Source organism: Struthio camelus, chromosome 2, assembly GCF_040807025.1.
Source record: "Struthio camelus isolate bStrCam1 chromosome 2, bStrCam1.hap1, whole genome shotgun sequence".
Taxonomy (NCBI): Eukaryota; Metazoa; Chordata; class Aves; order Struthioniformes; family Struthionidae; genus Struthio; species Struthio camelus.
This window is the reverse complement of record NC_090943.1, coordinates 50,028,061-50,054,655: the sequence shown is the minus strand read 5'-3', so window position 1 is coordinate 50,054,655 and position 26,595 is coordinate 50,028,061. Positions and strand designations below refer to the sequence as shown.

At 40.0% G+C, this 26,595-nt stretch overlaps 1 protein-coding gene and 1 long non-coding RNA gene across 5 annotated transcripts in view; one reads left to right on the top strand and one right to left on the bottom strand.

The window, feature by feature from the left end:
* LOC104152494 (uncharacterized) overlaps window positions 1–15,406 on the bottom strand; it is a 67,305-nt gene extending 51,899 nt beyond the window's left edge. The window contains exons 1-5 of one of the 4 annotated variants that reach the window (XR_011139728.1): window positions 15,344–15,406; window positions 14,713–14,960; window positions 12,461–12,556; window positions 3,052–3,087; window positions 1,955–2,131 (exon numbers count right to left, since the gene is read on the bottom strand). This is a non-coding gene — a long non-coding RNA (uncharacterized lncRNA). Of the gene's footprint in view, window positions 1–1,954; window positions 2,132–3,051; window positions 3,088–12,460; window positions 12,557–14,712; window positions 14,961–15,080; window positions 15,302–15,343 lie in introns of those variants that run through there. The other 3 variants (XR_011139726.1, XR_011139729.1, XR_011139727.1) reach the window with 3 other exon arrangements.
* NPHP3 (nephrocystin 3) overlaps window positions 15,406–26,595 on the top strand; it is a 28,689-nt gene continuing 17,499 nt past the window's right edge. The window contains exons 1-10 of the mRNA XM_068935611.1: window positions 15,406–15,883; window positions 16,208–16,333; window positions 17,605–17,755; window positions 19,273–19,425; window positions 20,809–20,942; window positions 21,196–21,356; window positions 23,249–23,396; window positions 23,960–24,034; window positions 24,565–24,744; window positions 26,143–26,246. Of these exons, the coding sequence (XP_068791712.1) occupies window positions 15,530–15,883; window positions 16,208–16,333; window positions 17,605–17,755; window positions 19,273–19,425; window positions 20,809–20,942; window positions 21,196–21,356; window positions 23,249–23,396; window positions 23,960–24,034; window positions 24,565–24,744; window positions 26,143–26,246 (1,586 nt within the window). The 5' untranslated portion in view covers window positions 15,406–15,529. The remainder of the gene's footprint in view (window positions 15,884–16,207; window positions 16,334–17,604; window positions 17,756–19,272; window positions 19,426–20,808; window positions 20,943–21,195; window positions 21,357–23,248; window positions 23,397–23,959; window positions 24,035–24,564; window positions 24,745–26,142; window positions 26,247–26,595) is intronic.

The following is a 26,595-nucleotide window of genomic DNA, read 5'->3' as shown; positions in this document are numbered from 1 at the left end:
TCACTCCTTACATACCTACACCTGGTTCATCTCCTCTTAAAGAAGCAGCAGTATGATGGCTTCTCTTTCTTGCCAGACCCTTCTCTAAGAGGGCTTTTTTTTAAGGTTTGTTCCTCTTTGGGAACCCGTTCTAGGGTTAATTTAACTTGCAGCTGTTTAACTCATTGCAGTCCATTATTTCTTAGATGAACGCTCATAAGTCCCAGCCCGGACAGATTCGCTTTGAAACTCAAAGTGTGGGGTTGTTGTCCTTCTGAAGCAGTTCATACTACACAACAAGCCAGGAGAGTGTTCCACTATTTTTCTGATTAGCTGAACAACTAAATTCATCGTTACGACTGTTTTCCTTGATTTAAAGCAAAACACAAGTGCTTCTAAAAGATTTTCACTCTGAAAAATTCAGGTATGCAATAAACTATCAGCTTTACAGGACTCTGCAGTCTGCATAAATAAATGCTAAATGAGCTACTCAATAAGGTAGGAACAGACACCTATTATTTCAAAACTTCTATACCCAGAAATCAGATGACTGCTTTGTAAAACCAAGCTCACTCACACAGTCTTTTTTTTCCCCTCACACTGCTGTTGCTCTTCTCGGCACCACCTATCAAACTCTTGGAGTAAACCCTAAACCTAAGCAGAGGCATAGCTGGATTTAAGTCAGCTAGACACCAACTAGAAGTCCCTTATAGAAATCAGTCTGGCATTATAACGCAGTAATGTTTGTCACCAGAAGAAGCAAAATAAATCATATGAAACATAGAGCTGTTATGTCATCTAATGAAAAGATCTATTTGTAGCTACTTGGCATAGTATCTAAACTGATACATTTCATTGTGTAAGCAGCTGTATTATGCAAAATGCCCTCCACAGCCTGTTGGCAATGACTTCATCTTCCTGTCTTTTGATCAGCGTCAGACAAAAGAAAGAGGGAACCAACCCAGTGACACTGGGTGGAACCAATTGACTGAAAAGTCAGTTGGAGCTCACAGAGCTCTGTTCTGATGAAAATGTGCAAGGTGACAAATTCTTGTTTAATCAGCTCTGCCCTCTGCACTTGCTTCTGCGGTCTGTCAGTTCCATCCTTTTTGCTTTCCAAAATTGCACCCTCATCTATGTCTGCCTTTATCTCATCACATTTATACTTTTCTCCTTTCACACAAGTCTTTCCTCTGCCTTCATTTACTTGTCTCTAACCTTCTCCCCTCTCCCACTGTCGTTATTTCACTTCTTCAAAAAGTTGGTGGTATGGGTAGTAGAAATAGAGTCTATCCTATAGGTTTCCTCACTCTGTCACCCTTTTTTATGTCCTTTCTCTATTTTCCTTGTCCAGAACTGATTGCACAACGGTTTTCCCTTTTGTTTCTTTAATTTATTTGGCTGCCACTAGCTTGACACAATAATGCATTTCAAAATACGCATCTTTCCTCAAAGTCGGGGTCTTCATTTCAAAAGCCGGCACAAAAATAGGTTTCCTTGCTGTGGTTTTCAGAACAGCATTCAGAAATAGTGATGTGCTTATTAAGACAGACTGACAAATTTTGAGGCTGCTTTAGATTTACATTGTAGAAAAGAAAAAAATTGCTAGAGTAAGCAAGGCAGTAAAAGATTATTTTCATGCCTTTAGCTTCTCCACAGTTCCAAAATCACCTCCAGCAGCCTAAACAGGAACATCAATATTGTTTGAAAAGTATGGCTTTTCCTCTTGTATGTGTTCTTGCCATACAGTATGAGGGTAGAAGCAGCAAACTAAAGGAAGAATATGCTAGCGCTAACAGATAAAAACAGTGGCCTGTGAGCATTATTATATGGAGCTAGTAACGCTAGTAAATGCAGCTCTGAGGTATTTAAGCTCCTCCTTGCAGGAATGGGTCCAAACCTAGTCACTCTAAAGGTGCAACTAGGAAATCTATAAGCACACGTTCAAGCTGATTAAAAGGACAGATATACTCACAAGTCGGGGTCTTCGCAGTCACAAAAACGGATGTGGGAAACTTGCACATGCTCCTTTTTGGAAGGCTTAAAATAATTGATGCAAAGTCCCCTTTGCAGAACATCTCTTTTTTGTGAGCTTATTTAAGGAGATATTAAAATTCCAGAAGAGGTTTCTGAGTTCAAACCAAACCTTGTACTGCCAAGTTAAAGAAGCTGCATTAATTCAGGATTACACTTTCTTTAGCAAACTTATGTGAACTGTGTAATAATTGATACAATCCTACTTTTTCTTACTTAAGTTTTTTTACAGAAGAGATCTTTTTCTTCTGTTTATAAAGAAAAGCAGTTCCCTTACCTTACATCCTTTACTATATTCAGTGATATTTCTACTGAATCATGATGATTTTTGCAGAAAGTTCAAGAGTTCTGCACCAGTGACTCTTATATTTTTATTCTGTTTTGTTATGAAACACACATTTGCTTGTGAAGTGAATACATATCTTAGTGGAACTTTTAGGCATAAGTTCTTTAAAATTCATTTTCTCTTTCTGGATATAACCTAGATGGCTGTTTTAATAGTGGGTTTATTAATGTGACGCAGTACATATTTTTCCACAAATTTACATTCCTTCCATCCATTTTTTTTAGTCAAAAAATGAATAACCAAAATAGACACTCAATTATGATTTTTTCATATGAATTTGTTTTTAGGTATTTTAACAGGATTTTTCTTGAAAGTAGTGCATAAACAGAAATATATGATTTCCCAAAGATTTTTGAAATGTCATGATATTGGTGACATACCTGCAATGCTGTACTTAAATTTCCATCCCTCCCCCCAAATATTTAGAATAAATATTTAGATCCAGACTGTGCAAAAATGGAAACGGAAACAATAAAAAGTCCTTTTCTGTCACAGCCACATTCCAGGATAAGGCACCACTTCTGGTATCATCTGGGTTTGCTTCTCTCATCACAGATCTCAAGCTAATTGGGCTTTGCAGGAATTATCCCTGCATGACGAGGACAGTAAGGGCTAAAGGGTGAGAGTTGTAGATTGCTAGCACTAGTAACAGTACCAGCTTTGCAGAAAGGACATGTATGAATGATTCTTACCTATACGTGTCCACAGAAGCTTCTGTCATGTTTGTACTAGATACAAATAGAGAAAAACAGTGGTCAAAAGAGTTGTGGAAACGACATCCTGACGTGGATGTATTTTATCTCAGGACTGAAGAAAGTTCAGAAGAGCAGCTCAAATCCCAATAAAACATAATCTAATAACTCTTTCCAACTCTGTTATCCAGTACATTTCTGTCATCCAGTAAAGACTTGTGCTAGCAAACAACTATTAGCAGCACTTAAAATTCCACCATTTTCCTAAAATCTTGGTCATCCTAATATAGTCTGTATTTCAATTTCAAATCTATTTTAACAGGTATTATTTAAAGACTATTAGCTAAAGCATTACAGCAAAGTAAAGTGAAAGTGCCTTAAGAGAAAGAATAAAAGAAAACTAAGCAGTACACAAAGAAAAAATAATTTCTTCCACCAGAAATAAATGCACTATTTACATGAGGCACTCATCAAGATTTAGAAGATAAGATTCTGCAGTCTGAGTAGTGTAAGTGATCAAATAGACGTTTAAGGTATAAAACGGAATAATAATAGAATAGTCTGCCCAGTTTTGTTGTTAAGGGTCTAGGAAAGAATAAATTGTTAAGAAAAACAATTCTTCAGGGCACTTAATATCTTTCCCCTTCAGTTTCTCCTTTATGCTTTTAGTTAATTTCCTACTCTCTTTCTGCCAACACTGCTGCTTACTATTCAGCCCCAACAAACTAGCTTGCCTAATTTAACTATGAAGTAAAACAATAATATTACTTATTTTCTACGTTCCCTAACAAACCCAAGATTTTTTTTTTTAAACAAACTAATAGAGGTACACATAAGAAACAGGTATTTAGGTTCCATTTTCTCACTGGCTCAAATACAGTGTAAGGTCAATTCATCGTTGTTCTAAGAAACCTGATGAAAAAGGAATTCAGACTTCTAAGTCACCCAGAAGTTTTTTATTATTTTACCTGGCATTTAACTAAATTATTACAACTCAGTAAGAGAGGAAGGCTTTGCTTCATTATGCTATAGCCTGGAGGGCTCTCTGAATGAACCAGCTCCAAGTCATAATAACAAAATGGGTTTTTGCCACAAGCAAGTACACAGCTGCTTAACTGTATGGAAGTGTAGTTGCATGAAGCTCAGTTAACTTCCACTTCCCAGCTCCTCACTTACATCCAAACATATTGCCCTGGAGTAGGCTCCTGCTCCCCTTTCGTTCCCTTATGACCTCCTGCTCTCCTGATTCCTTTACCCCCATGTAATACCTCAGTTACACAAAGAGGTCTAGCAGGTCACCCAGCCACGTGACTTTTAACGCTGATAAGCACCCAACCAAGTATTCCAAGCTTTGCACAGCCTATTTCAGATGAAGAATACATGCCACTGGTAACTGAATATACATGCACCACTTTTGGAAAAATAAATCAAACAATTTTGTATGTCCTTTCCACGCAGTTGGAATCCTGCAAAGGGAGAAAACCTGAGTCTGCAGGACTTCTGCAGGACTCCTGCAGAAGTATTGGTCTGCAGGGAATACATACTGCTATTCCGGTCACCCATTAGCTGTAGTATTCCAGTCACCCATTAGCTGTAGGTTTATACATTAAATTTGGTTTGATCCCTTTCGTTCTGAAGTTTGCAGTAGCAAAGCTTAAAAGGAAGATGCACGGCGCCCAACGCATAGAATTCCAAGCTTTGAAAAAACAGATCATAAATTATGCACATGACAGCTAACAAAGTGCAAACCTATAAAAGGAGTTAAACAGCTACACTAACATCGGAAGCATGAAACATGTCTAAACCAATTATCTTTACCTGATAAACTTACTGATAGGTTTCAAGTTGAGAAAGAAACAATTGATCTACCACACACAAGGGCTGATTATTTTCCACTGAATTTGTCATGGATACCAGTGAATTCCTCCTTTTATTAGCACAGAATTGCAGAAGGGGGTTTTTTAACACAGACTTGATTATTTACTACAGTTGACTTCCACCAGTTTGTCTGAAGTAATCAACAAGAAGAGTCTAGTTCTCCTCCCCCCAATGACAACAGAAGCATGCTAAAAGAAGAGAGCAAGCTACTCAAACATTTAGCATATGAAAATTTCCCTAAGGTGTGACTAACTAAATAGGTAGCTTCTTGAACCTCATCAAAATTCACATGACTGCACTGAAATACAAAATCAGAATCCACTACCAAGTGCACAGTCTCTACCCAACCATCATTGAACAAAATGCACGCTCAGGTCTCTTGCTCATTCCCCATGGGCTTCAGGCACTGCATCCCATCTGTGCTCTCATCACTTGTCTGTGAGCTGTGTACTTAGTCTGGTATTCTGCTTCCACACCCTTCTGAAAAGTGCCTGGTGCTTAAAGAGACACTTTATATATTACATACAATTTCCTGTGCTCAGGAAAGCAAATCATGCCATATAAACACAATTCTGTGTTGCAGGTTGACCAAAGACAAGCTGGCATTTGAAAAGATGAATCCGATCATTGCAGCTTCGCATTCAGAGGGGCAAGTTACCCTGTGTTAATACCACATCCTGAATAGGAAGAGGACAGGGACACAGCTCATTTCCAGAGCACACCCTGCAGAGAACACGGCTGAGGACTCTGGAATACAATTTCCAAAAGGCACTGCTGCAAAAGGAGTTTGGAGAGATTTCTTTCTGAATACAAGCACCTGAGTTTGCTCTTTACTAGGTATGAATACCCACCTCAGTGCTCCTGGAGAGCATGGAGAGAGCAATACAATGCATGACACCCTGAAGATAATATAGTTGCGTCTCGTTCATTTGCAAGCTGTTCAGGTATTAGGGGGGAAAAGAAAAGCTCATTGCTACCTGAGTTCCTGACACAATCTGGCCCTTAACCTAGAAACTACAGTTAGTTTTTTTACATCATCTGTGTACACAATATAACTGCAGCAGAAAGAGTTGGAGCTGTGCTTACTCTTGATTTCTCTTCAATGTGGATTAATTTTCAAAGCAAACTCAAGTGTTTCAAGTAGCCTCAGACTTCAGTTTAACTGGTGCATAAGAATTAAGTGACAGGCTTTAGGGAGGAAGGGGGAATAAAGTAATATTTCGAAAGTTTCCTTTACTGTTACATAGCAGCATTTATTCTAACGTAACACCTAATCTAAAGTCATGTCAATGCAAAGGCTTCAACAGAGACTGCAACAAATTGTTTGCTCAATAAAGGTCATTCAATTGGTGCTGTTCATCATTTAGTTCCACTGTGAACATAAGCCCAGCTCTGACATTTAACAATTTAAAGGTAGGTAGGGTTACTATTTCAAATACTAGTTTCATTGCCAGACAGAATTCCAGTAAAATTGTTTTGAAGATGCCGTATGAAAATGTTTCTTCTGATTTAAAGGCAGTGAGGCTTTTGACAGGTCTGAGCTATGCATTTCATGGTTTTGTTTACCTTGTTTAAGAATAAAGTGACAATTTGCTGCTCCTAAATACATTGGAAAAGTGTTTTATAGCATATTTTCCCTTTGAAGTCAATATAAAAGATATTTTAAAAAAACAAGTAGAAAATGCAGAAAGTCTTTGCCTCCTTTGGTTTTGTTAGAAACTCCTCCGGGGAGTTAGCTCTCTTTTCACATTGCAGCTTGCTTTGTTTGTGCAGAGCTGAAGCTTTATAAAAGAAGTTTAGGTCTTGTGACTGCAAAGACAGCTTTCTAATGTATGGAGATACTAGCAGGTATTAAAGGCTGTACCTCTGCTTTGCACTGTCTTTTCCCAGTGATTCCTGGTACCTGTGCTCTGCTTCCTACCACAGAGGAGATAAGAAGAGATTCCAGTCTTTCAGTTGCTAGAGAATACTTTCATCCATGTTGACCACAAGCCGAAAAGCTTGCTTTTATTTTTCCCTCTTTCTTTACCATACCTGATGTTTCCTTACACAGCAGAGTTGGGGGGGAAAAAAAGTGAGATGGAATAGTGAATTAGGAGTTAAGGGAATGAGGCACAGACAGGAGTCAAACTTGAAGTGCTGAGCAGTACCTAAGGGAATGCAGACAAATGTCTGGCTCTTCCAACACAAATGTTTGAGTATCTGGAGTGAAGAGACCTTGCTAGTAGCTATCTGGTTGCATTGCTATTCCTGAGGTGTGCACTAAAAGATGGTGAAAGGTGGAACTGAATGAGAAGGAGGAAATTGAATTGGAGGAAGGAAAGATGAATTTTTAGAAGGGAAAGGAGAGCAAGGCCAACAATTTTTCAGAAATGAAGTAACAATTAATCAGTATGTCCTTTCTTTTGAAGTCTTCAAGATATTTTCAGTAATGTCTACTTGTAATATCTTATTCAGCTGTGAGATGCCTCTGCATGTACTACTGTACTGTAGTAGTACAAAGGTGTGGCTCCAGGTACAAAGCGCATACAAACAGAATTGCTATGTAAAAATAGAGTTGGTCTGTTTCCCAGGCAAAAGTACTACAGACATACTGCAGCTTGTAGAGCGTGCTCAGTAAGCCCAGTATACCTCACACAGATCAGATTCACCATGTTTGAACAGATAATCTGTACAACAGTTGCATGGTGAGCTGACGCTTCCTACAACACTAGACCCAGTGTATAGGCATTATAGGGGTGATCAGCATGCCCACAGTGGGTAATCTTCAGCGTATCTCACTATATAACAATGAGCTGGACCTACCTGATAAGAACTAGTATCACTTGATACTGTAGAAACACTCCCCAGTCCCAGACTTCCAGAGGCTCACAATATCACAACCAGATTGCCTATCCAGTAACAACTATGCCGTTTCTAGATACACCTGCATATTAACAATCCACAAACTTAAGCTACTCCTAATGTGGAGACACAAGGTACCAACTAACATACCATAAAAAACTCCGCGAGTGCACATGCGTGCTGTGTGCACTACAAACTAATCTTTTTCACCCCTCCCATTCTCTCTGGTCACAGTTCGTTGCTACAAAACTCCTGAAGTAAGATGAATTATGACACGAACCTGGAATGTAATCACAGACCTTTACACCTTCAACCTAAAGTCCTCCCAGCAGAGTTACTGTAATGGCATGCCTCACATGTATCAGAGAAAAACTAACTAGATCTTTCACCATATTATACCCCATTGTTCTAATTTCAGCAATGCCACAACATGGATTCACTGTGTTCAAACAACACTTGTAACTTAATTTAATATATGTCTGACTACAAAGCCTTTCTTCATCTGAGTCACATTTTTAAAATGATGTATGTTTAAATGAATATATGTGGCTCCACTGTTCTCCAGCCATCCCTATTATGCAATGGTTAACTAATCTCTCTGTGTGCCAGTCAATTATAGCCTCAGGATATTCAGAATCATCATCATCAATGCATGTCTCATACAGAGAATTTAAACACTACAAACAACAAAGCGCTAAAAAACTGTTAGCTCAAGAGCCCGAGGTATTTTTAGAAAACCATATAAACTAACTCAACAAACATGCCAGGCAGCAGTTTAGAAATAAAATTCTACATCATTCAGATGCAGGCCATACATGCAGATTTAATGTAGCACACAATAAACCACATGCTCTTTCTAATAACATGAACTCTGCAGAAAATGCTTGAGATTCTTTCCTTCATACATTTCAGCAATTTTCCTACTGCCCAGGTTAATTGTTTATAATGATATCCTGCTCAGCAGGACAAATAATAAAATACAGTTGCATCCTTCAACAGTGAGCATTTCTAGCTACACAATGAAAGCTGGAAGGATCAAGGGAAGACCGAAGAAACTTAATATTTAATTTTCAGCCAGGTAAAAAAGGCCTTGCTCTGGAAAGCAGGAGTTCAGAGCATCTAGGCTTTTATGGGGACCTGTTCAGACCTGAAATCAGAGTTTCAAATGTTACCAGAACTAAGTTACGTGTTCCCTGACACCGTAGGTGCTAAGAATCACTGGGAAGCTTCCCTCTAATTTTCTCTCGCTCTCTGGCCCCATGAACCACGCGCTCTCTGCTGAACAACATACTAGGTCTCACAAGACTGCTGCAGAAGGTCCTAGCTCACTCTTCCCTACAGTGCCTCTTGGTTAGGGCACTCTTCTAGGAAACAAAAGATACAGGACTGAATTGCGGTAGGCTGAGGAAGGCAATGAACTCAGGTGTCAACCTTTTGGATGGGGTGGCAGCACCATTTGCAGATGTTTTTGAAGAAAATTTTGTTGAACTCGATAGTGTGAGGCATGCTCAGACCAAACCTACTAAATAAACCCTTTGGGAGCCTAGATTTTGGATGCTTAATTTGCAAATCTAGATTAGGATAAACTATTGGGACGCTTGGCTCTGGCAAGGCAGATGGTCTTTGTACGAGCAATGCCACACACAAGTACTCAGCAAATTTCACTTAGGTCCTATTGAACTGCATACTCCCAAGAGCAGGAAGGTTTTGTAGAGAGCACACTAAAGCTATCTTAAAAAGTATTTGGTGTAATCTTCAGCATATCTCTTCTATGTCGATCTCATGTTGGGCACCTAGGTAGTTCTGTGGCTCTAGGCTGAGGCAATAAATACCACGGAGAGAGCAATTGCTTGTCATTAATAGTTCTCTTTTTTGCTGTTTATTTGGACATTTTCCTCCCTTTCAGAGCCTTTTCTGGTGAACAAGACTGTTTGGTCCTAGGGCATAGTGCCCACACACAATACTCAGCCAACTGGCCTGGGATGAAACGACCGTGAGACTGCAAAAACTGAGATGTCCTTCTCAGTTCAGTGATGATGCAGTGATGATAAACTGGATGCTCAAGAGCTCCTTTCTTGCTGGGATTGTAACTCATTGTTGAATTTTCAGTTAAAACCCAGTTCAGGTTTATGGTAAAATATGGTTGCTTCACAATTTCTTCTAAGAGTTCAACAGAGAAGTGTCACTGAGTCATTTGTCAAAAAGGTTACAAAAGTTTATCTTGTCTGACATACACAAGCTATGAAGGTGAAAAGTTTGGTTCTCATGATGAACCAAGTTGTTCTAAAACCAGTTCCTGTACTTCAAGTTGAAACATTTCATGAGCGCTTGCATTACAAGCTGGTAAACATAAGTACGGTTAAGTATGGTTATGGTTCTGTGTGGAGGCAGAACTTGTCTTTCCAGTGGTTTCAGATTATTTTTTCCATTCTGAACTATGAACTGTAAAATCCTTCCTCCATAAGGCCATTTGACTTCTTCCCGTGAAAATCAGAACACCTGGTGTTAAGATTACAAAGCAAAGCCTTCTTCTCACTGAAAGCAGTGCAAAACTATCAGTGAATTGAATGAAGCAGTATTTGGCTCTCAGAACTAGCGAGTACTGTGCTTTTCAAATAATGTTATCTATGGCTGATACGTACACCACAATAAAACTTTAGATAAACTAAAAACTTATCCCCATTTATCTACCCCTCTGCTCTGTACTTCGACTCCAAACAACTTCCAAAACTGTCTGAATGCTCTAAGAAGCTTGATCATAGCTACAAGCATGCTACTTCTGAAATAACACTTTCTTAACTCTGCAAGCAACTTCCTTATTTTTCTTCTACCTAGTCTCACAACTCGGTTTTCCTGAGGTCTTGCTGTCCTCTAGTGGTGAAGGGCTATGACATTCAGAATTATGGGAGCTTTTAGAAGTACATGTCCTCTCCTTCATTATGATTTGCATCAGCTCTGCAGGTAATTTTCAAGCCTCTCAAGAAATGAATTCTTGAAAGAAGCTGCTGATCTCAGCTTAGTGGACTATAATAAAGTTACTGAGTGAAATGTAGTAAGTTCAATAGCTATTTGAACTTGGAGCTATGCTCCATGGTAGAATTTGTTAGGTAATTTACAATTAACCACCTGTATATTGTTTTATTTTCAGCTTAGAAGACAAATCAGATGCATTAGTGCCTGTAAAAATACATTAAGTCTTAAGACTTTAGACAGGATTTTCAGCACATTTCTTCAGACTTCAATTGTACAGTCTTCTGTTACAAAGCTGAAGATTATGACAAAGTTCTGCTTATAAACGTAAGCTTCTAACTTGCTGATCTAACGATGAACTATGATCAGTTTCTGAGATAGTCTGTCTCCTAGACCCACTTACAGCACCTCAAATTACTAGAACCTCAGGTATGCAATTTTATGTCGGATCACAGAGGGATTGTGCGAAGGTGCAAGTCAGCTGTATGATGGATATATCCCCAACCATGTTTGGGCACATAGAAAAGGGGAAGATATCTACCTCCTCACCTTCTAGGAGACATTTCCTCAGATGCATACACTACCACTGCCTCTTTTTTTCCCCAGGACCCCATTCTCCGGTTACAATGGTTGGTGAACCGTGGAACTGCTGATCAGCTGCTGCTTAGCACGCGGGTCTCGGAGCACGACAGAGGCAGATGCTCTTCATGCAGGTGAATGAAAAGCAAGTGCCACAATAGGGCAGAGACAACAAAATAACTATCATGCTCAGAGCTTAAGATCTGGCAGGTTCAGACTTTTTTGGAATGACAAGAACGCTAGATTCAAAATATGGTCATCTCCATTCAAAGATTCCCCCTGATTTGGCTGTGTTTTACGTCAGGCCTCACGCTATAAAAAAGTAAGAAGCTGACTGAGTAGATAAGCCATTTGGCTTATCCAGGCTTGCACTTACTGCACAGGCTAGAGCACCGGGAAAAGCCGACCAGTTAGTGAAGAATAGCCCAATAGCAGGTAACCTTTCAGAACAGGGTCTTCATCATCACTAAAAAGAGGGAGGTAGAACCACATATACTCCAGGATAAAACTAATCTTTTAAAAATTACCGTGCTACATCTTCTTACAACATGTCCCCAACAGAGCTCTCTTAATCGTGTTGCGGTGGACACAGATGTTTTTGAATAATGAATGAGAGCATAAAAAATGGTTAACTTGATTCAGTGCAGGCACAAACAATTTAATAGGATTTCTGAAGGGCTTCTAAATACTTTGCCTATGCCTGTGGTATATAATCTTAAAAGTTACTCCAAAGTCTGACTTAAAAAAAAAGGATGGTGGGTAAGAGTTTATTTAGCTGCCTTTCACTTTCAAGCATCTTCTGTTTTCACACCATTTTCAATATTTATTCTACTCACAGTAAAACTCCTGTTTCTAATGCGTAGTCAGTCCGTGGCAACCTATAATCTCAAAATCAAATTCCTCTTATCTTGCTATATCCTGACTTTATACGCTAAATTTTACAGAAATACATGGGTAATAACACACTGGATATATTATTTTGTAAAAGATACATTTGCTAACTCGGAGCTGAATGTAATAACGTATGTAAAAAATAAAGCAACTTTGTTTCCATCAGAACTATATAGGTACTTTCATTTTTAAATTAATTAAAGATGCTGCACAGGGCAGATCAGATTCAAAAGACCCTGAAACCAACCTGCTTTCAGAAGTGCAGTTCTTGCAGCTGTAGTTATCTCTAAGGGACAGATCCACAGATCCATAGATTTTGTTTCCTAACATTCAACAACAGTTCCTAAAATGAAATAAAGTCAAGATTAAGAAAATTCAACAACAAAGCATGTAGTAATACAGCAGATATATTAAAGACAAAAGCATTATTCCTACAGATATCGTGTAGACATTTTTAAACTTTAGCCCAGCAGATGTGTATTTAAGAGCAAATAAAGTTTTAACAATGTTCACACAAAATTGCCTATGCCATAGAAACATAGTGAGATCAAGAACAAAGGTCCACGGGCTTCTAAGTTACGCAAAAGAAATCATCTCAGTAGGAGGGGAATTCTGGCAGAGTAGTTGCTTCATGGCAGATCAGGAGTGTGGATTTTCATGGACCCTGAAGGGGCAGGTAGCAGAGTAAAGTTGTCAGAGAGCCAACAAATCTACTGTATTTCTGATTATGTTGTTTCGGTGACAAAAAAGCAGTCTTGTTCCTTTAGAGTACCAGTCATGAAGGAGCTTTACAAACTACAGGTTCTCATTTGATAAAGAGATCTCACACATGAAATGTCCTAATAACCCTTGTATATTAGACAAATGATAGGAATGTTAAACATAAAGCTGCTCAAGTACTCCAAATGTCTGCGCTGAGTGATGGAGAACTTCATGACACAATTCACCCAGCACCAATGTCCTCAAAGGACTACGGGCTGGCCTGCTCCTGTTGAAGCTTAAAAAATAATGCAAGACGGCAAGGCCATTTTTGCAGAACTTGATCTGATATTTTCTCCATTTATCAATTTTCAGGATCAATTTATTTCTGAAAGTTAAGACTGCTTGTCCTCAGATTTTCTCAGGCATTATTTCCAACAGCTGTAAACAGATATGAACAGTTGGGTGTCCTTCCGAATTGTACTACTGGGTGATTTAAGCCAATCTCTGTTAGTTTACAAATTAGGTGTTGAAGCAAGCTATTTGAATCTCTAAACATTAGGAAAACCAATCCATGAAACAACAGAGAAGCAGTGTAATACAGTCTCTCCTCCCCATAAAATTCCTGCAAAGCATCCAGAGTCAACAATACAGAAACAGCTTCTACAGTTCTTCCAATATATTTGTTACTGTCAAGTGGATTATTGGAAAGAATCCAGGAGCTTTTACACTTTTTATTCTAGGCTTAGAGCCTGGTGACTTTAACTTTCATGAACTCAGAACATGAGAAGAATTCAGTTCAAATACAAGCATGAACACATTTTTAATTAGTCCCAGAGCTCACACAGCAGGAAAGTAGAGGAACAGCCTGATACCAACATGCAAACATAGAAACCCTGGAGTCTTGTTTAGTTGCAGAATTCTAAGTCCACCTGCCGAATCTGCTAGTGCTGTACCGGCCACATTAACATCAATATTAGGGAAGACATACTAGCATCCTTGGTCTTCCCACAATTGCCTCATATTTCATATCTGCCTTTTTCACTGAAACAGGATTTAACTGAAATAGATGACTAATGTAAACCATAAATGAAATACAGACAAAGAATTATTTTTCCCCATGAAAATGTAGGGAGAAAGTTTGGGTAATGTCATGTCAATGGCAAACAGCGCATGTTCCCCAAACCCAGAGTTTCACTCAAGAAAAGAAAAAATTCCTTTTTTCATTGTATACAAGAGTAAGTAACTTTCCCCTCCAACAGATTTTGAGACCCAGGAAAGATACCTCTGCCAGACTTCATATCTTTTTTTCTCCTCTTAAGATTGGTCAGGGCTAACACATCAGGCACATATGTTAGGCTAAATCTGCTTTAAAATAACTACGTTATGTTACTTTTATGTTTCTTGTTGACAGTAAAACAGGTTCTGAGATTTGGGAACGAACCGACACTGTCGTGAGTCTCGGGGATCTATTTTTCTAAAATTCCCAGGACAGGTGAAGGAACCAGACAAGGCTTTTGAAGAGGCAGACAGCAGGAAACGGTGCATAACTGTGCCTTCAGCATACAAAATTCAAATCTCAGGAGCGAGGGAATGTACTTCCTTAAAAGCTGTTACAAGTATGCAGGATCCCAAGGACAATTTAAGGGGCAGCTAAATACATGACTGCCTTACTGCAAAAAGGGAAAATCCTTAAATAGCTAATTCAAAAGCTGAGAGAGTTGTGGAAGCAGAGCAAGAACAAGCAAGCACGAGCCCTGAACTCAGGCGTGAGACACAGCACCATTACCCGGCACGCACCTCTTGGTGAAGCAAGGACCAGCAGCTCTGGATTTTTCTCCTTTAGAGTGTGCTAACGGGTCTGAAACATCGCTATTTTAGGGGGCGGAGGGGATAATCCCACGCAGCGTCTCCGCTCTGCAAAAACTGAGCCGGGGCCCGACCTGTGCGTCACTTGGCGGAGGAGAACCTGGCATGTTACGTCCGGAGAGAAGCGCGCTGCTCGGCCCAGCTGCAGGGCAGCCGGCGGCCCGGCCAGGCGGCGTACCCTGGAAAGGAATCGGGACAGGGTTTCAGGAGAGCAGGCACGGGGGGCTCGGGGTGCCCCCGCTCCCCTGCTCCCCTCCTTGCCCTGGCCAAACATCCCCCTCCCAAACCTCTGTGGTAACCTGCCCCTCCGAGCCCTCCGCTTCAGCGCCTCTGCCTCTTGCTTAGGAAAACTGTTTGCTGCCCCCCAAAATCCCCGGCGTTACTTTTCAGGTCAGCTTCATTTATTTATTCATTTTTAAATTAAAACCTAAAACCCAATTTTTTTTCCCGCCCTCCCCCAGAGAGAGATCCAGCCCTCCACGCCGTCGCCCCCTCCCTGCGGGACCCTCCTGCCGCCGCCGCCCGCCCCGCGCTCGCCCTCCCCCCGCGGGCCGGGCCCTGCCGGGGCCGGGGCGGAGCGGCGGCGGCGGCGGCTTCCTCCCGGCCTGCCCTCGGCCTCCGGCTCCTGGGCGGGGAGGGTCCCGCGGCTCGGCCAGGCCGGGTCGGGTCGGGGAGACCCCCCCCCTCCTCCCCGCCTTCCCGCGCCCTGCCCCGTGTGGGGGGAGCCGCCGCCGCCGCCGCCGCCGCCATGGGGACGGCGTCGTCGCTGGTGAGCCCGGCGGGCGGCGTGGGCGAGGTGATCGAGGACACGTACGGCGGCGGCGGCGGCGAGGCCTGCGAGATCCCGGTGGAGGTGAAGCCCAAGGCGCGGCTGCTGCGCAGCTCGCTGCGGCGGGTCGGAGCCGGGCGGCCCGGCGGCCTGCTGGGCGCCAGCTTCAAGTCGACGGCCTCGGTGCAGGAGCTGGAGGGGGCGGCCGAGTACGAGCGCCTCAAGAAGGAGTACGAGATCTTCCGCGTCAGCAAGAACAACGAGGTGGCCTCCATGGTGAAGAAGGAGGCCAAGCTGGACCGGGAGAACAAGCGGCTACGCGCGGAGCTGCAGGTGGCCGTGGCCGGGCGGGAGGACGCGGGCGGCCGCCCTGACGCGATGCCTTGGCGGCCTAGGCCGCGAAGGGCTTCCCACCGCCTCCCGGGAAGGCTGTGGCCCCGAGGCGACGGGCGGCTGGTCCTTTCCCCGAGGAAACCAGCACGTCGAGGAGGTGGCGGGCATCGGCGCGTCGGCGCGAGGTCGCCGGAGGGAGGGCGCGGGCAAGGGCGCTGGGATAACGGTGCCGCGTTTAGACCGGCACCGCTGAAAACGTCGTCTAAAGCCTGCTCGGCAGCCGTTATTTCCTCGCTGACTAACCGGCCTGTCGAATCTTTTCAGGCGCTTCAGAAAACGTACCAGAAAATACTCAGAGAGAAGGAAAGCGCGTTGGAGGCCAAATACCAAGCCATGGAGAGAGCTGCTACGTTTGAACACGATCGAGACAAAGTCAAAAGGCAGTTCAAGGTATGGCTTGACTCTTCTTTCTCTGGGGAAACGGCCAAAAAAAGGTCAAGGTGTCACTCGGTCCCGTTCGCCCAATGAGCTCTTCTCCAGCAGCTTTTATGAGGACTTCTCCTTCTTAAAAAAGTTGCAGTATCATAGCTGTAGCAGATGATTTCCTTCAAGATAATCCTACCCACTTTTTCTGCCTAACAAGGACAAAATTTAGATGGAATGGAAGATAACTTTTATATATATTAAAAAGAGAATATGCAGTGATGAATCTGAAACTAAATCCCCGTGTCATTCTAATGCTAGTCCTTGCAGCTTTTATACCTCAGAGGAACGAGAAAACAGGCTGCTCGACTGTTACGTGTTGAAGGAATGTATACATTTAAACACAGACCTTAATTATTTCTGAGTAAATTGTGTATTTAGCATTGTAACGTTTAACACTGTTAGCTTACCTGAGAGGAAATTGTGTGTGGTGCATCTCTTTTGGCTGCTAAAATAAGAGAGCCAACTAAGGAAATGTGTAAAGGCTTTTAGCTTTAGGATGACTTGAAAGGCCATGGTAACGCTTCGGCTTTTGCCTTGCTGCAGACTACTTTTCCCACCCAAAATAAGGCAGTAGGCCCACTTTTTGCAGTGATTTCAAGGTTAGTGATATCCTTAAGTGTAACAGGTGTTAATGTCTGGTAGATATATAAAAAGAGAATTGATTTTGACCTTCTTCAAGAAATCAGACTTGAAGAATTCTAGTTCAACCATTTGTATGTAAATCTATTTTCATGCTTTTCTCTCCCTGTGATGGTAATATTGTACCAACAGGTCAGCTGGAGATGCTTGATCACTTTTTATTTTAGAAAATTTAAATGACCACAGCAATCAAAAATAAATGCAAGATTCTATGTAAATGTGAAAACACATGCAAAAATAAAAGGGAACCTTTGAAAAGTTGTAGCCATTTTAAAAAACACTAAATGTTTACAGATCAAGAAAATTACTTACCATTTTTAATGAGTTTTTCATATTAATGCAGACTCTTAACCTTTCAGAATGATACACTAAGGTTTAAAAGAGTAAAATAAAAAAATAGATAATTTATAACTGTTTTCCAACTAGTTTTTAAGCTCCTGATGGCTTTTTGTGTGCATATTCAAGCCTTTCCCTGCTAAAATAACGCTAAAAACTTTTATTTGCAAATGAAGGTGGATAATATGAATCCAGGAAATGATACTGGATTCAAAAGATTTATGGTTTGTACTTCAAAACTATTTTTTTCCTGCTCGTAGATTTTTAGGGAAACTAAAGAAAATGAGATTCAGGACTTACTGAGGGCCAAACGAGAGCTAGAAGCAAAACTTCAGAGGCTGCAGGCCCAAGGAATCCAGGTGTTTGATCCCGAAGACTCTGATTCTGATGACAATTGTACAGATGTTACAGGTGAGAATTCCGTCCTCTGCATTTTATGTTGAAATGTGACTGAAGTCTATGAATAATAAAACATAAGACAAATACTTATATTCTTTTGATAAAAGGTTTATTAATCTGGACTTAAAAGCAACATAAAATATTTCTGAAGGATGAAGGAAGCTGACTTTGCAACTATAGATTATAGTGTGCGGACCCTAAATTTCTGGTCATATTCATGGATCAATGAAGAAAATGGAGCATTGTCTAGACATGAGGACTTGAAACTTTCTTGAAGTTGTTTCATGAACAGTTCTGAGTTTTATGTTCTCTTCTGTGTTCTGCATTTGCTAATTGTGGAACTCAGAGATTATGTTCCAAAAGATCCAGAAGTGCCCAGTTGAAACTAGAAGGTGTCTTAAATCGACTTACTGTCTATGGATGAAGAAGTATTCCAGGCTCAGCCGCCTAACTCTTCAAAATAGCGGAGTTAGATATTTAACAAACATGGACTCACCAAAAGAATCATTTAATCAAATACTTTTTTGAAAGGGAAGCCCTAGCAAACTTAATGACATACAGGGCAAAACCTTGCATATGCCATGAGCGGTAACATAACATGGGAAGGATTCAGATAGGTACGTGATCAGTCCTCTCTGGCTTTGCGTCTGATTCAAAATACAGCGATGATGGTAGCAGACAGTTAACACCTTAACACCATGAAGGCCTGCCACTCTTAGTTATCTGAATAAGCAAAGCAAAGGTGATGCAACCGCACTTGAATGCAGGGTTTCCGCAGTAACCCTTTCTGGTGCAATATGTCAGTAATCATGTCTTTCACAAGTACAAATTGGCAACCTTTAAAACCAGAAATATTCTATAGTGCAGTGATTGGCTCTGTGCATAGTTCCGCATTTGATAAACGGCAGCGGTACAGATCATCTTGTTTTCTTTTGTATACTTTTTCTGTCTTCTTTTTTGTTAAATTCATTTTTGAATTTTTACTTCCCTTCCTTTTTCTAAGTCTTTCTTAATTTCCTTATTTTCTGCATAAAAGTTTTATTTAGTGCCTTGAAGGTTACGTATCGGTTGGCAGAGCTGCAATCTAAGCATCTGGCAGAGAGGTACTGTGAAAGCTCTTTCACAAAGCACAGAAAATTTACTTCCATTCTGACCTACAACCACTTCATGCTGTTTCAATTGCAGAACTTTCCTGAACAAAAGTTGACCATTTTGTAATGTGCACAAATGACTGCAACAATACTGTGAACTGTTTCCTTTATGTGATCCAAGTCAGCATTTCAACCCAACAGATGAGAGCAATCCATGAAATAACAAATTCTCTTTACCTCTTCCTTTAGCAACATGGCTTCTCAGTGGCTTTGGGCAAGTGCCCGTGTAGAGAACTACAGCACACAAAGGTGTGAGTGAATCTGCTGAAGGAGGAAAAATGATGATCAGAGCAGATTTCAGCTAGAGGTTTTAGGACTGGTATTTTACCTTGTTTATTGACAGTGAAGATTTTTGTTTGTTTGTTTTTCATTTCTTAGCGACGGGGGCGCAATCTGAATACTGGAATGGAGGAGCTTTGGGAAGTGAGCCATCCATGGGTAGTATGATGCAACTTCAGCAGTCTTTCAGAGGACCTGAATTCGCTCACAGCTCTATAGACGTTGAGGGGCCGTTTGCAAATATAAACAGAGGTAAGTAATGGTGATTTGTTTTGCTGGCATAGTGTGTTGTGTATGTTGTGTATATTTTGTTTTCAATAAATACTTTTTAACACAAGGATTTTTTTCTGTCCATTCTTAGACTATTTCATTAAAGAATTTTTTTTGATTGCTTCTTTGTAGAAATAAAAGGAATATGTTGCTGTACGTGCCAGGTTGTGTTTATGTATTTGGTGACTATGGTATGTGCAGCACTGATTTTAGCAAACAGCAGTGAGTAGTACTTCACTGTGAATAAACCAAATACCGTTTTATTCATATCGATCAGGAAAGATTTATCTTGCTTTCCATGTTTATTGACATTCATTTTTTCCTTCTTTATTCAAATTCTCTACCTCAGTATGAATGTTAGGTAGGCATTAGCATAAACTATTTCCCTGTTTTTTCATTGGAGTTGCAGTTTTTAACTCTGCTTAGGGAGCAGTTTTTGGAAATCTGACCACGAGATCAGGATGTATGCGTTATTATGTGAATTGATGTGGGAAATTAATAATTAAATCTAACAATTCAGGTATTACACTGTTGGCATCAATAGTTCTTGTTCGATAACTGCGTTTCCCACGTGGCCTCTTGCAAATTGTTGTCTGGCGCTCTGCTTTCTCCCGCTGCTGGTGGAACCTCTAGAACCTGTCCTTTGCCTGTTGTTGGCTTTGCAGGCAGTTCTTCCCTTTTTTTGTTCAGTCCCTCAGGCTCTGATACAGAAGTGTCTGCCTGCAAAGTGGAAGGAGCGGGTCTGCTCTGTGATGGCTCCAGCTTCATATACTATCCTGTCATCATGCCAGGTGGTACTGCAAGGGCAAATGTATCCCTGGCTTGAAGGACTGTCCAACTACAAATTGAGTAACAGGAGAAGGTTTTAAAATTTGTTATTTCACTATAGTGAATAGGCATATGGTACGAATATGGAAAGCAAGGGACTTTATCTCAAGCAGAACTTTCCATATTGTTTCACTGGCATTTATTAGTATAGTTTAACTGAAATACACGTAGAGCTGGAAAAATTGTTTGATTATGGGTGATTTTATTATTCCTGCATATTTTTTTTTTGTTTTACAACTATCAACTTGATTTTGTGGATACATTTCATCAATCCTATTTTAAAGGAGATATCATTGTAGTGATACTATGAATGTATTTAACACTATTATGTTTTGCCACATTGTCAAATTACATGGTTTTATGAAATTATATGAGTCCTTTAAATTGAACATTTTAAAATTAAATCAAAAATAGTTGAGTAAAAGTCATACTACTATTTTAAGTAAAACTGAGTATTCATAATGTTAACAGGGGACATTATCTCTTGCATAGTGTAATCAGATCTCAAGATAACTGACTCTATTTTTTTGTTTGCAGATGACTGGGATGCTGCTGTTGCCAGTTTGTTACAGGTTACTCCTCTGTTTTCCCACTCTCTATGGAGTAACACTGTAAGATGTTTTATTATTAGTACTGATGAGACTCAGCCAGAAGTGGACATCTTCATTAGGGTGAGAACCTCACAAACTTACGTTAGCTGATTTGCTGAGTTTTGTTTCCACTCTGAAACTTATTCAAAAACTCCTCCAATATTCCACAAAAGCCTTAGTTAACTGTATTCTGATTTCAGTGAAGTTAGAGGTCGTATTGTCAAGGACCTAAGGGGAAGGAACTGCACAGAGGAAAGAAACTGGGATTTATCTAGTAATCCTTGCTGTTAAACAGATTTAGTAATAAAGCACAGTCATTTGAATTTGCTTTCAGAACTACTCACCAAAACTTCAAAGAATCTGTGAAACAATGGGGTACTTCTTTCAAGTTGTTCATTTTCCAGCAGAAAATGAAAGTCATTTTAAGGATGTAAGAAAATGGGAAATTGAAAAAAGTTCATTAGTCATTTTGCTCCTCCATTTAACTTTGCCAAGGTAAGTATTCTCTGGACTGGTAAAGAAAAGGGAAACTGGCAATTTATGCAGAGTGCATAGCTTATTAAAGTGTATGTGGTCCTTTGCTCAGTGCATTTCCTAAGCTAGTAACTTCTAAATGATACTTCTTCAAACTTCAGATTTACTACTGCAGCCAGTTAAAGAATGCATCAGCTTCATAACATTTCCTTTCTTCTTCTAGCTACAGATTCTATTAAAATAGGGCATGAAAGATGACTTCATAGTAATATGCAAATATATTGCTTACCAAGAACAGCTCTCTGCTTGCATGTTGCTGGAATATTAGGAATTGAAGATGGCTGGGGTGAATGTCTTCTGTGTTTTTCATTTCCATATCTATCCCTACACCTGTCTGCATTATTTTGGTTTTATTCTGTCTCGGGCTCTTTTTGGACTGATTTCATGGCTGTTCTGCATGGTATCTTACACTAGCCTTCTATAGCTTTGTTTGCTAAAGTAATGATAATTTTTCTGACAAATTGTGATGCAATGTTTTTTATTTGTTCGGTGAGTAATTGGCTAACTTCCTAAAAGAAACATGACTTCCTAAATGAAAAATACTGAACTAAGGCTATTTTTAAAATTCCATTAGGATTGTTTCTATTGTATTTTTCCTTTTGCTGAGGAACAGAAAAAAGGGATTAGAAAAGGTAATATCTAGGATCATAGAGTGATTATACCAAAACATCTTTATGAAAGTAAAAATCAGTAAATACTGGTATATGTTAAGTTTCACATTGGGGTAGATTTCAGGCTCTGGGGATTTCACAACTGCTCTTGTAGAGCTCTTGTGTTAGACTAGGTCTTGTATTAACTAGATCTCTTGTATTAACTAGATCTACTCTTTCTGTCTGTAAAACGTCTTTCCCTAGAGAACTAAATGCTAGCTTAAGATACTACCAGCTAAGAAGTTAGAGCAGTGGAGTGCTTCAGAGAGCAGTCAGGTACTACAAAAGATTTTGATTTGTGTTCACAAGGGAATTGGGCTAGAGCTGCCATACTTTCATGCCCTTAGTAGGAAGAATGTGTTAGCAGCTGAGGGGCCACTGAAACCCTGAGAGAAACTGTTGCCGAATAATCTGGTTTTATGTGTGTGGGCCACAGGTGTTTAAGAATGAAATCCGCATCGCGAAATATCTCAAAAAGAACTCAAAGAGTGCTTCCTGCCAACAGTATTCGTTTATAGAGTTTCTCATACAAAAACTGTAAGGAAAATTTTAGTATTCATATAAAAAAAAATGTTTAACAGCTCCTCTCTGCCACTGTCAGCATCCCCGAGTCATATAGTTGTATAAAGCCTTGTATAGAACAACAATAGATTGCTGTGTATAATAACATGGAATCAAGGTGGTTATTCCTTTATGCATACAAATGCAAAGTACTTTTGAGATCGGAGGTATATAATTCTCCATTTCAACTAGTACAAACTAAGAGACTTAGCCTACGTCTAATAAATACAAAAGGGTTTTTCCTAAGAACGTCAAGAAATAGAACAGAGCCTTCAAATAAGTGATGGTAGGACATGTATGTGGCACTCATTTACCGCATGTGAATCCATGTTATTTTGATGCAAGACAATTACTTTTCGCTCTGTATACTGATGTGACAGGAACATCAACTTTTTATTTAAAAAGCAGCAAAATAAGTGGTTTTGATTTTTTTAATACAACGAGCAGAAATTTCTCTTTTAGCTGTTCCTTGCTTCAGAGTTTATCTTAAATTCTCTGCTGAAATGTTTGGTTGCTCTTGTTGTAAAAAGGTATGACTTTTGAATTAGATTTTGCAGTGAAACCTGTCTTCGGAGCTTGTGTTGATTGAGCTATTTACTACAGCAGTGTAATATAGCACAAGAATGCTGATTTCCAATCTAGTTGTTTGTTGGAGGACTGTGAAGAAGCCTTCTTGAGAAATCCAGAAGAAAAGCCTCGAGTGATTTACCACAGAATGGAAGATGGCAAAGACAGTCCAGTCGTGGTGCAGCAGTTAATTGAGCAAATGTGTTACGTGAACAAAGCAAAGGTATGGCATTTTAAAGAGGACTGATTTTTGAAAGGTTGCTTTCCTGTTAGGATCAACAGGGTACTAGTAACCCCAGATATTAGGAGAAATTGCGTTATGCTCATTCTGGATGCTGCTTATGTGAGTAGAGAGGTGAAGCTGAATTTATGAAGATAATGACATTTTCATAAACTGGAAAAAAAAACCCCACTGCATTTTCTCCGAAAAAAAACCCTGTGCCATAGGGTTAAAGTTTCTCACCTATGTTTAGCTGTCTAAATGTTGGCATCTAGGCAAAGGTATTTAACCAAGGTCCCTCTGTAGCCACTGAAGGGAAACAGGGGTACCTCCAGAGAGACTCCTTTCATCTGAACGTAGCTCACTTGCCTTTAATCTCTATAGAGAGGACTGTTGAGAACAGCTGAGGCTAGATGCCCAACTTTTAAATGCTTAGGCAAGATGAATCCTGCCTAAGAAGTACAACAGAGTGGAATTTGAATGTGTTACAGAATGGTTTTGTGGGAAGTCATACTGTTCCTGATTAGTTTCAGAGTTATTCCATGCTTTGTCATTCACTTTTTCAGATGATTGATCATATGGGAAGTGTGGAGGAAGGAGCATATGAAATCTATAATTGCGTGGAAAAGATAATTAGACAGGTAAAGTACCCGATGCATTTCACCTTTTTCTGTTCCCACTCTGATTTAAGATCTTAAATGTTGTCAGTGTGATTGCTAAATGCTGTTTTGATGTAATTCAAAGGTGTTCGTGTGTTTTATCGTTAATACGTGGCTAGCAAGGAGCTCTGCAAGTGGAAAAAAACCCAACTGAGCAGTGCTTTAAGGACAAAAGCATGGGAAATGGATCAAATAGGGCTCTAAATTCTCCATTAACATCATGTTCCATGTCATGGGATAAGGAGAGATTCCATAGTCTTTATCCTCCTCTGTGATGAGTAGCTTCCTCTGAGAAGAGTAAAACCAGTGTCCTGAGATCTGTGCGTTCAGTATTCACGTGGAATCATTTAATTACCCATTCAGTTATGTTCACTGCTAGCCTAAAGGGGAATGGGCCTATTGATGTTAATAGAGTTGCAATCATATTCGCTGGAACTGAGAAGGATCTCGAAAGGGTCTTTATTTAAGAACTACAGTTGCAGTTTTCTCCTTGTAGTTTCCTTTTTACTCAGGATATTTTGAGCTGTGAAATGACAGAACTGGAAGGCAAGGATTTAGGTAATAAGGAAGAGTCCACTGCTCCTGAAGAAGAAGTTTTTGGTGATGTGTTGTGGGATGCACATGATGAAGAAGAACAGATGGAAGCTTTCCAGCAGGCCTCTAATTCAGCATGTGAGCTGGGATTTGAGAAAGTAAGTATATTAGAAATGTATATGGATGACGAGAAAGCCATCACTCACTCTCTTTTGTGGAGCATGATATAGTTCTGCAGGGGGAACTGCATCTGAGAGCATCCTTGGGGCTGTTATTCCTTAGGGCTAGAAGGAACCATATGTCTTATGTAGATGGCACTTGTTTTCTGGGAGTTATGCCAGTTTGCCTGTTACTGAACGGCATTCATGGAGAAGCAGTTGTTGTTCCTACACCGGGGGAAAGCACTATAACTGTGTGGCAGAAAGAGAGTGTCCTTCTAGACTTCTGAAGTCTGTAGAAAAGGCTCTGAATGTGTTTTTTGAAGGAAATGAGAGCTCTGTCTTGACACCTTAAGTTAGGTTTTTTGGAGATCAATAATGAAAATTTCATCCCATCTTACAGCCATACAAGTGTGAGAAGAACACAGGTAAATTCAAAGTAGAGAGTTGCTTCATAACTCAGTTCCTCATTATTTGAAACCAGATTTTTAGAATGTTTCAAACTAGGAATGTCAAGAATAGGTGTATATGTAGGGAAGGTAGAATGAGTGTATGAAGAAGAACCATGAAAGTGGTCTTTAGCAAGGACCAATGTTACAGCTGGATTTGTTCAACTTTCTTTGATGTTACGTCGTAATATAGGGATGCAGCTTCTCTATTATTATATTTAAATTATTAGCACTGCTGTTTTATTAGCACAGCTCTTCCTTTTACTTCGCTATTCGTATATTGGCAATGGGTTGGAGAATTGTGCCATCTTTACGACATACTAGAACAGTTAAAGTAGTAGAATAATAATAGAACATCCACATATATGCATCTTAACCCAGCCTCCACTTCCTTTGTGCAGTGACAAACTATTTCTCCCTAGTGGATGAAGTTTGCTTGCTTTTTTTGTTTTGTTTTGTTTTTATGGTCCTGAACTGTGCCACAAGATTCTTGGGCATTCATGTGGTGAAAGAAAACTTTTTGTTTGTGTGCTTGGTGCCTCAAAACGTAAAAGCAAATGACCAGTTTGAAGGCTAAGTCCTGGCAAACAAATTCAGTATAGTAGTTGGGGCATGAAGAGGGGGGAAAAAAAAGCCTGAATGAATATAGTACCTGATTGCTTTGCTGTAATAACACCAACTCAGTTTATTAGCCATTAAAGTTCCTACCGAATCAAATTTTTAAAAAAAGTTCAGGTATTTTATGCATTCTTTAAAAAAATTAATATAGTATTTTTAATGTTTCGTTAATAAAGTTATTTCTGTATATGTTAAGTTACATTTTAGTATTTATCCCATTGTCTTAGCAAATCTGCACATGCATTTTGTAATTAGGCAGTTTACCGTACCAAGCAACATATTCCTTCCTCAAACAATGGAATACTTTGTAATGGTTGTTTCTTTTTTATAGTATTTTGAACGTCTGAATGACCTAGTAGCAGCACCAGCACCTATTCCGCCTCTGCTTGTATCAGGAGGACCAGGCTCTGGAAAATCTCTCCTTCTGTCAAAATGGTAGTTTCCAAAATATTTTTTCCATGAATAAAATTTAAGAAAAAAGTTTCCATTTCTTACAGATCTGTCTTTGCCCAGCATTAATAGATGGTTTCAGTGACTCAATACTGTTGTCCTCCTCTGATGCGCAAGTGGGGTCCTTTGGCGTCTTCTGCTGAAATAAATGGAAGGAAGGATCTGACTTAATAATTTATCCCAGAAATGCATTTTGCAGTCACTTGTAGGCTGCGATAGAATTTGCTGCCATAAAAATAAATTGATAGTGTCATTATTTCTTAAAAGCTTGGTAAGATGTGACTATTCAGTGCCAGGAAGGGCACTTGTTAATGGCCCTCCCCAATTCTGGGGA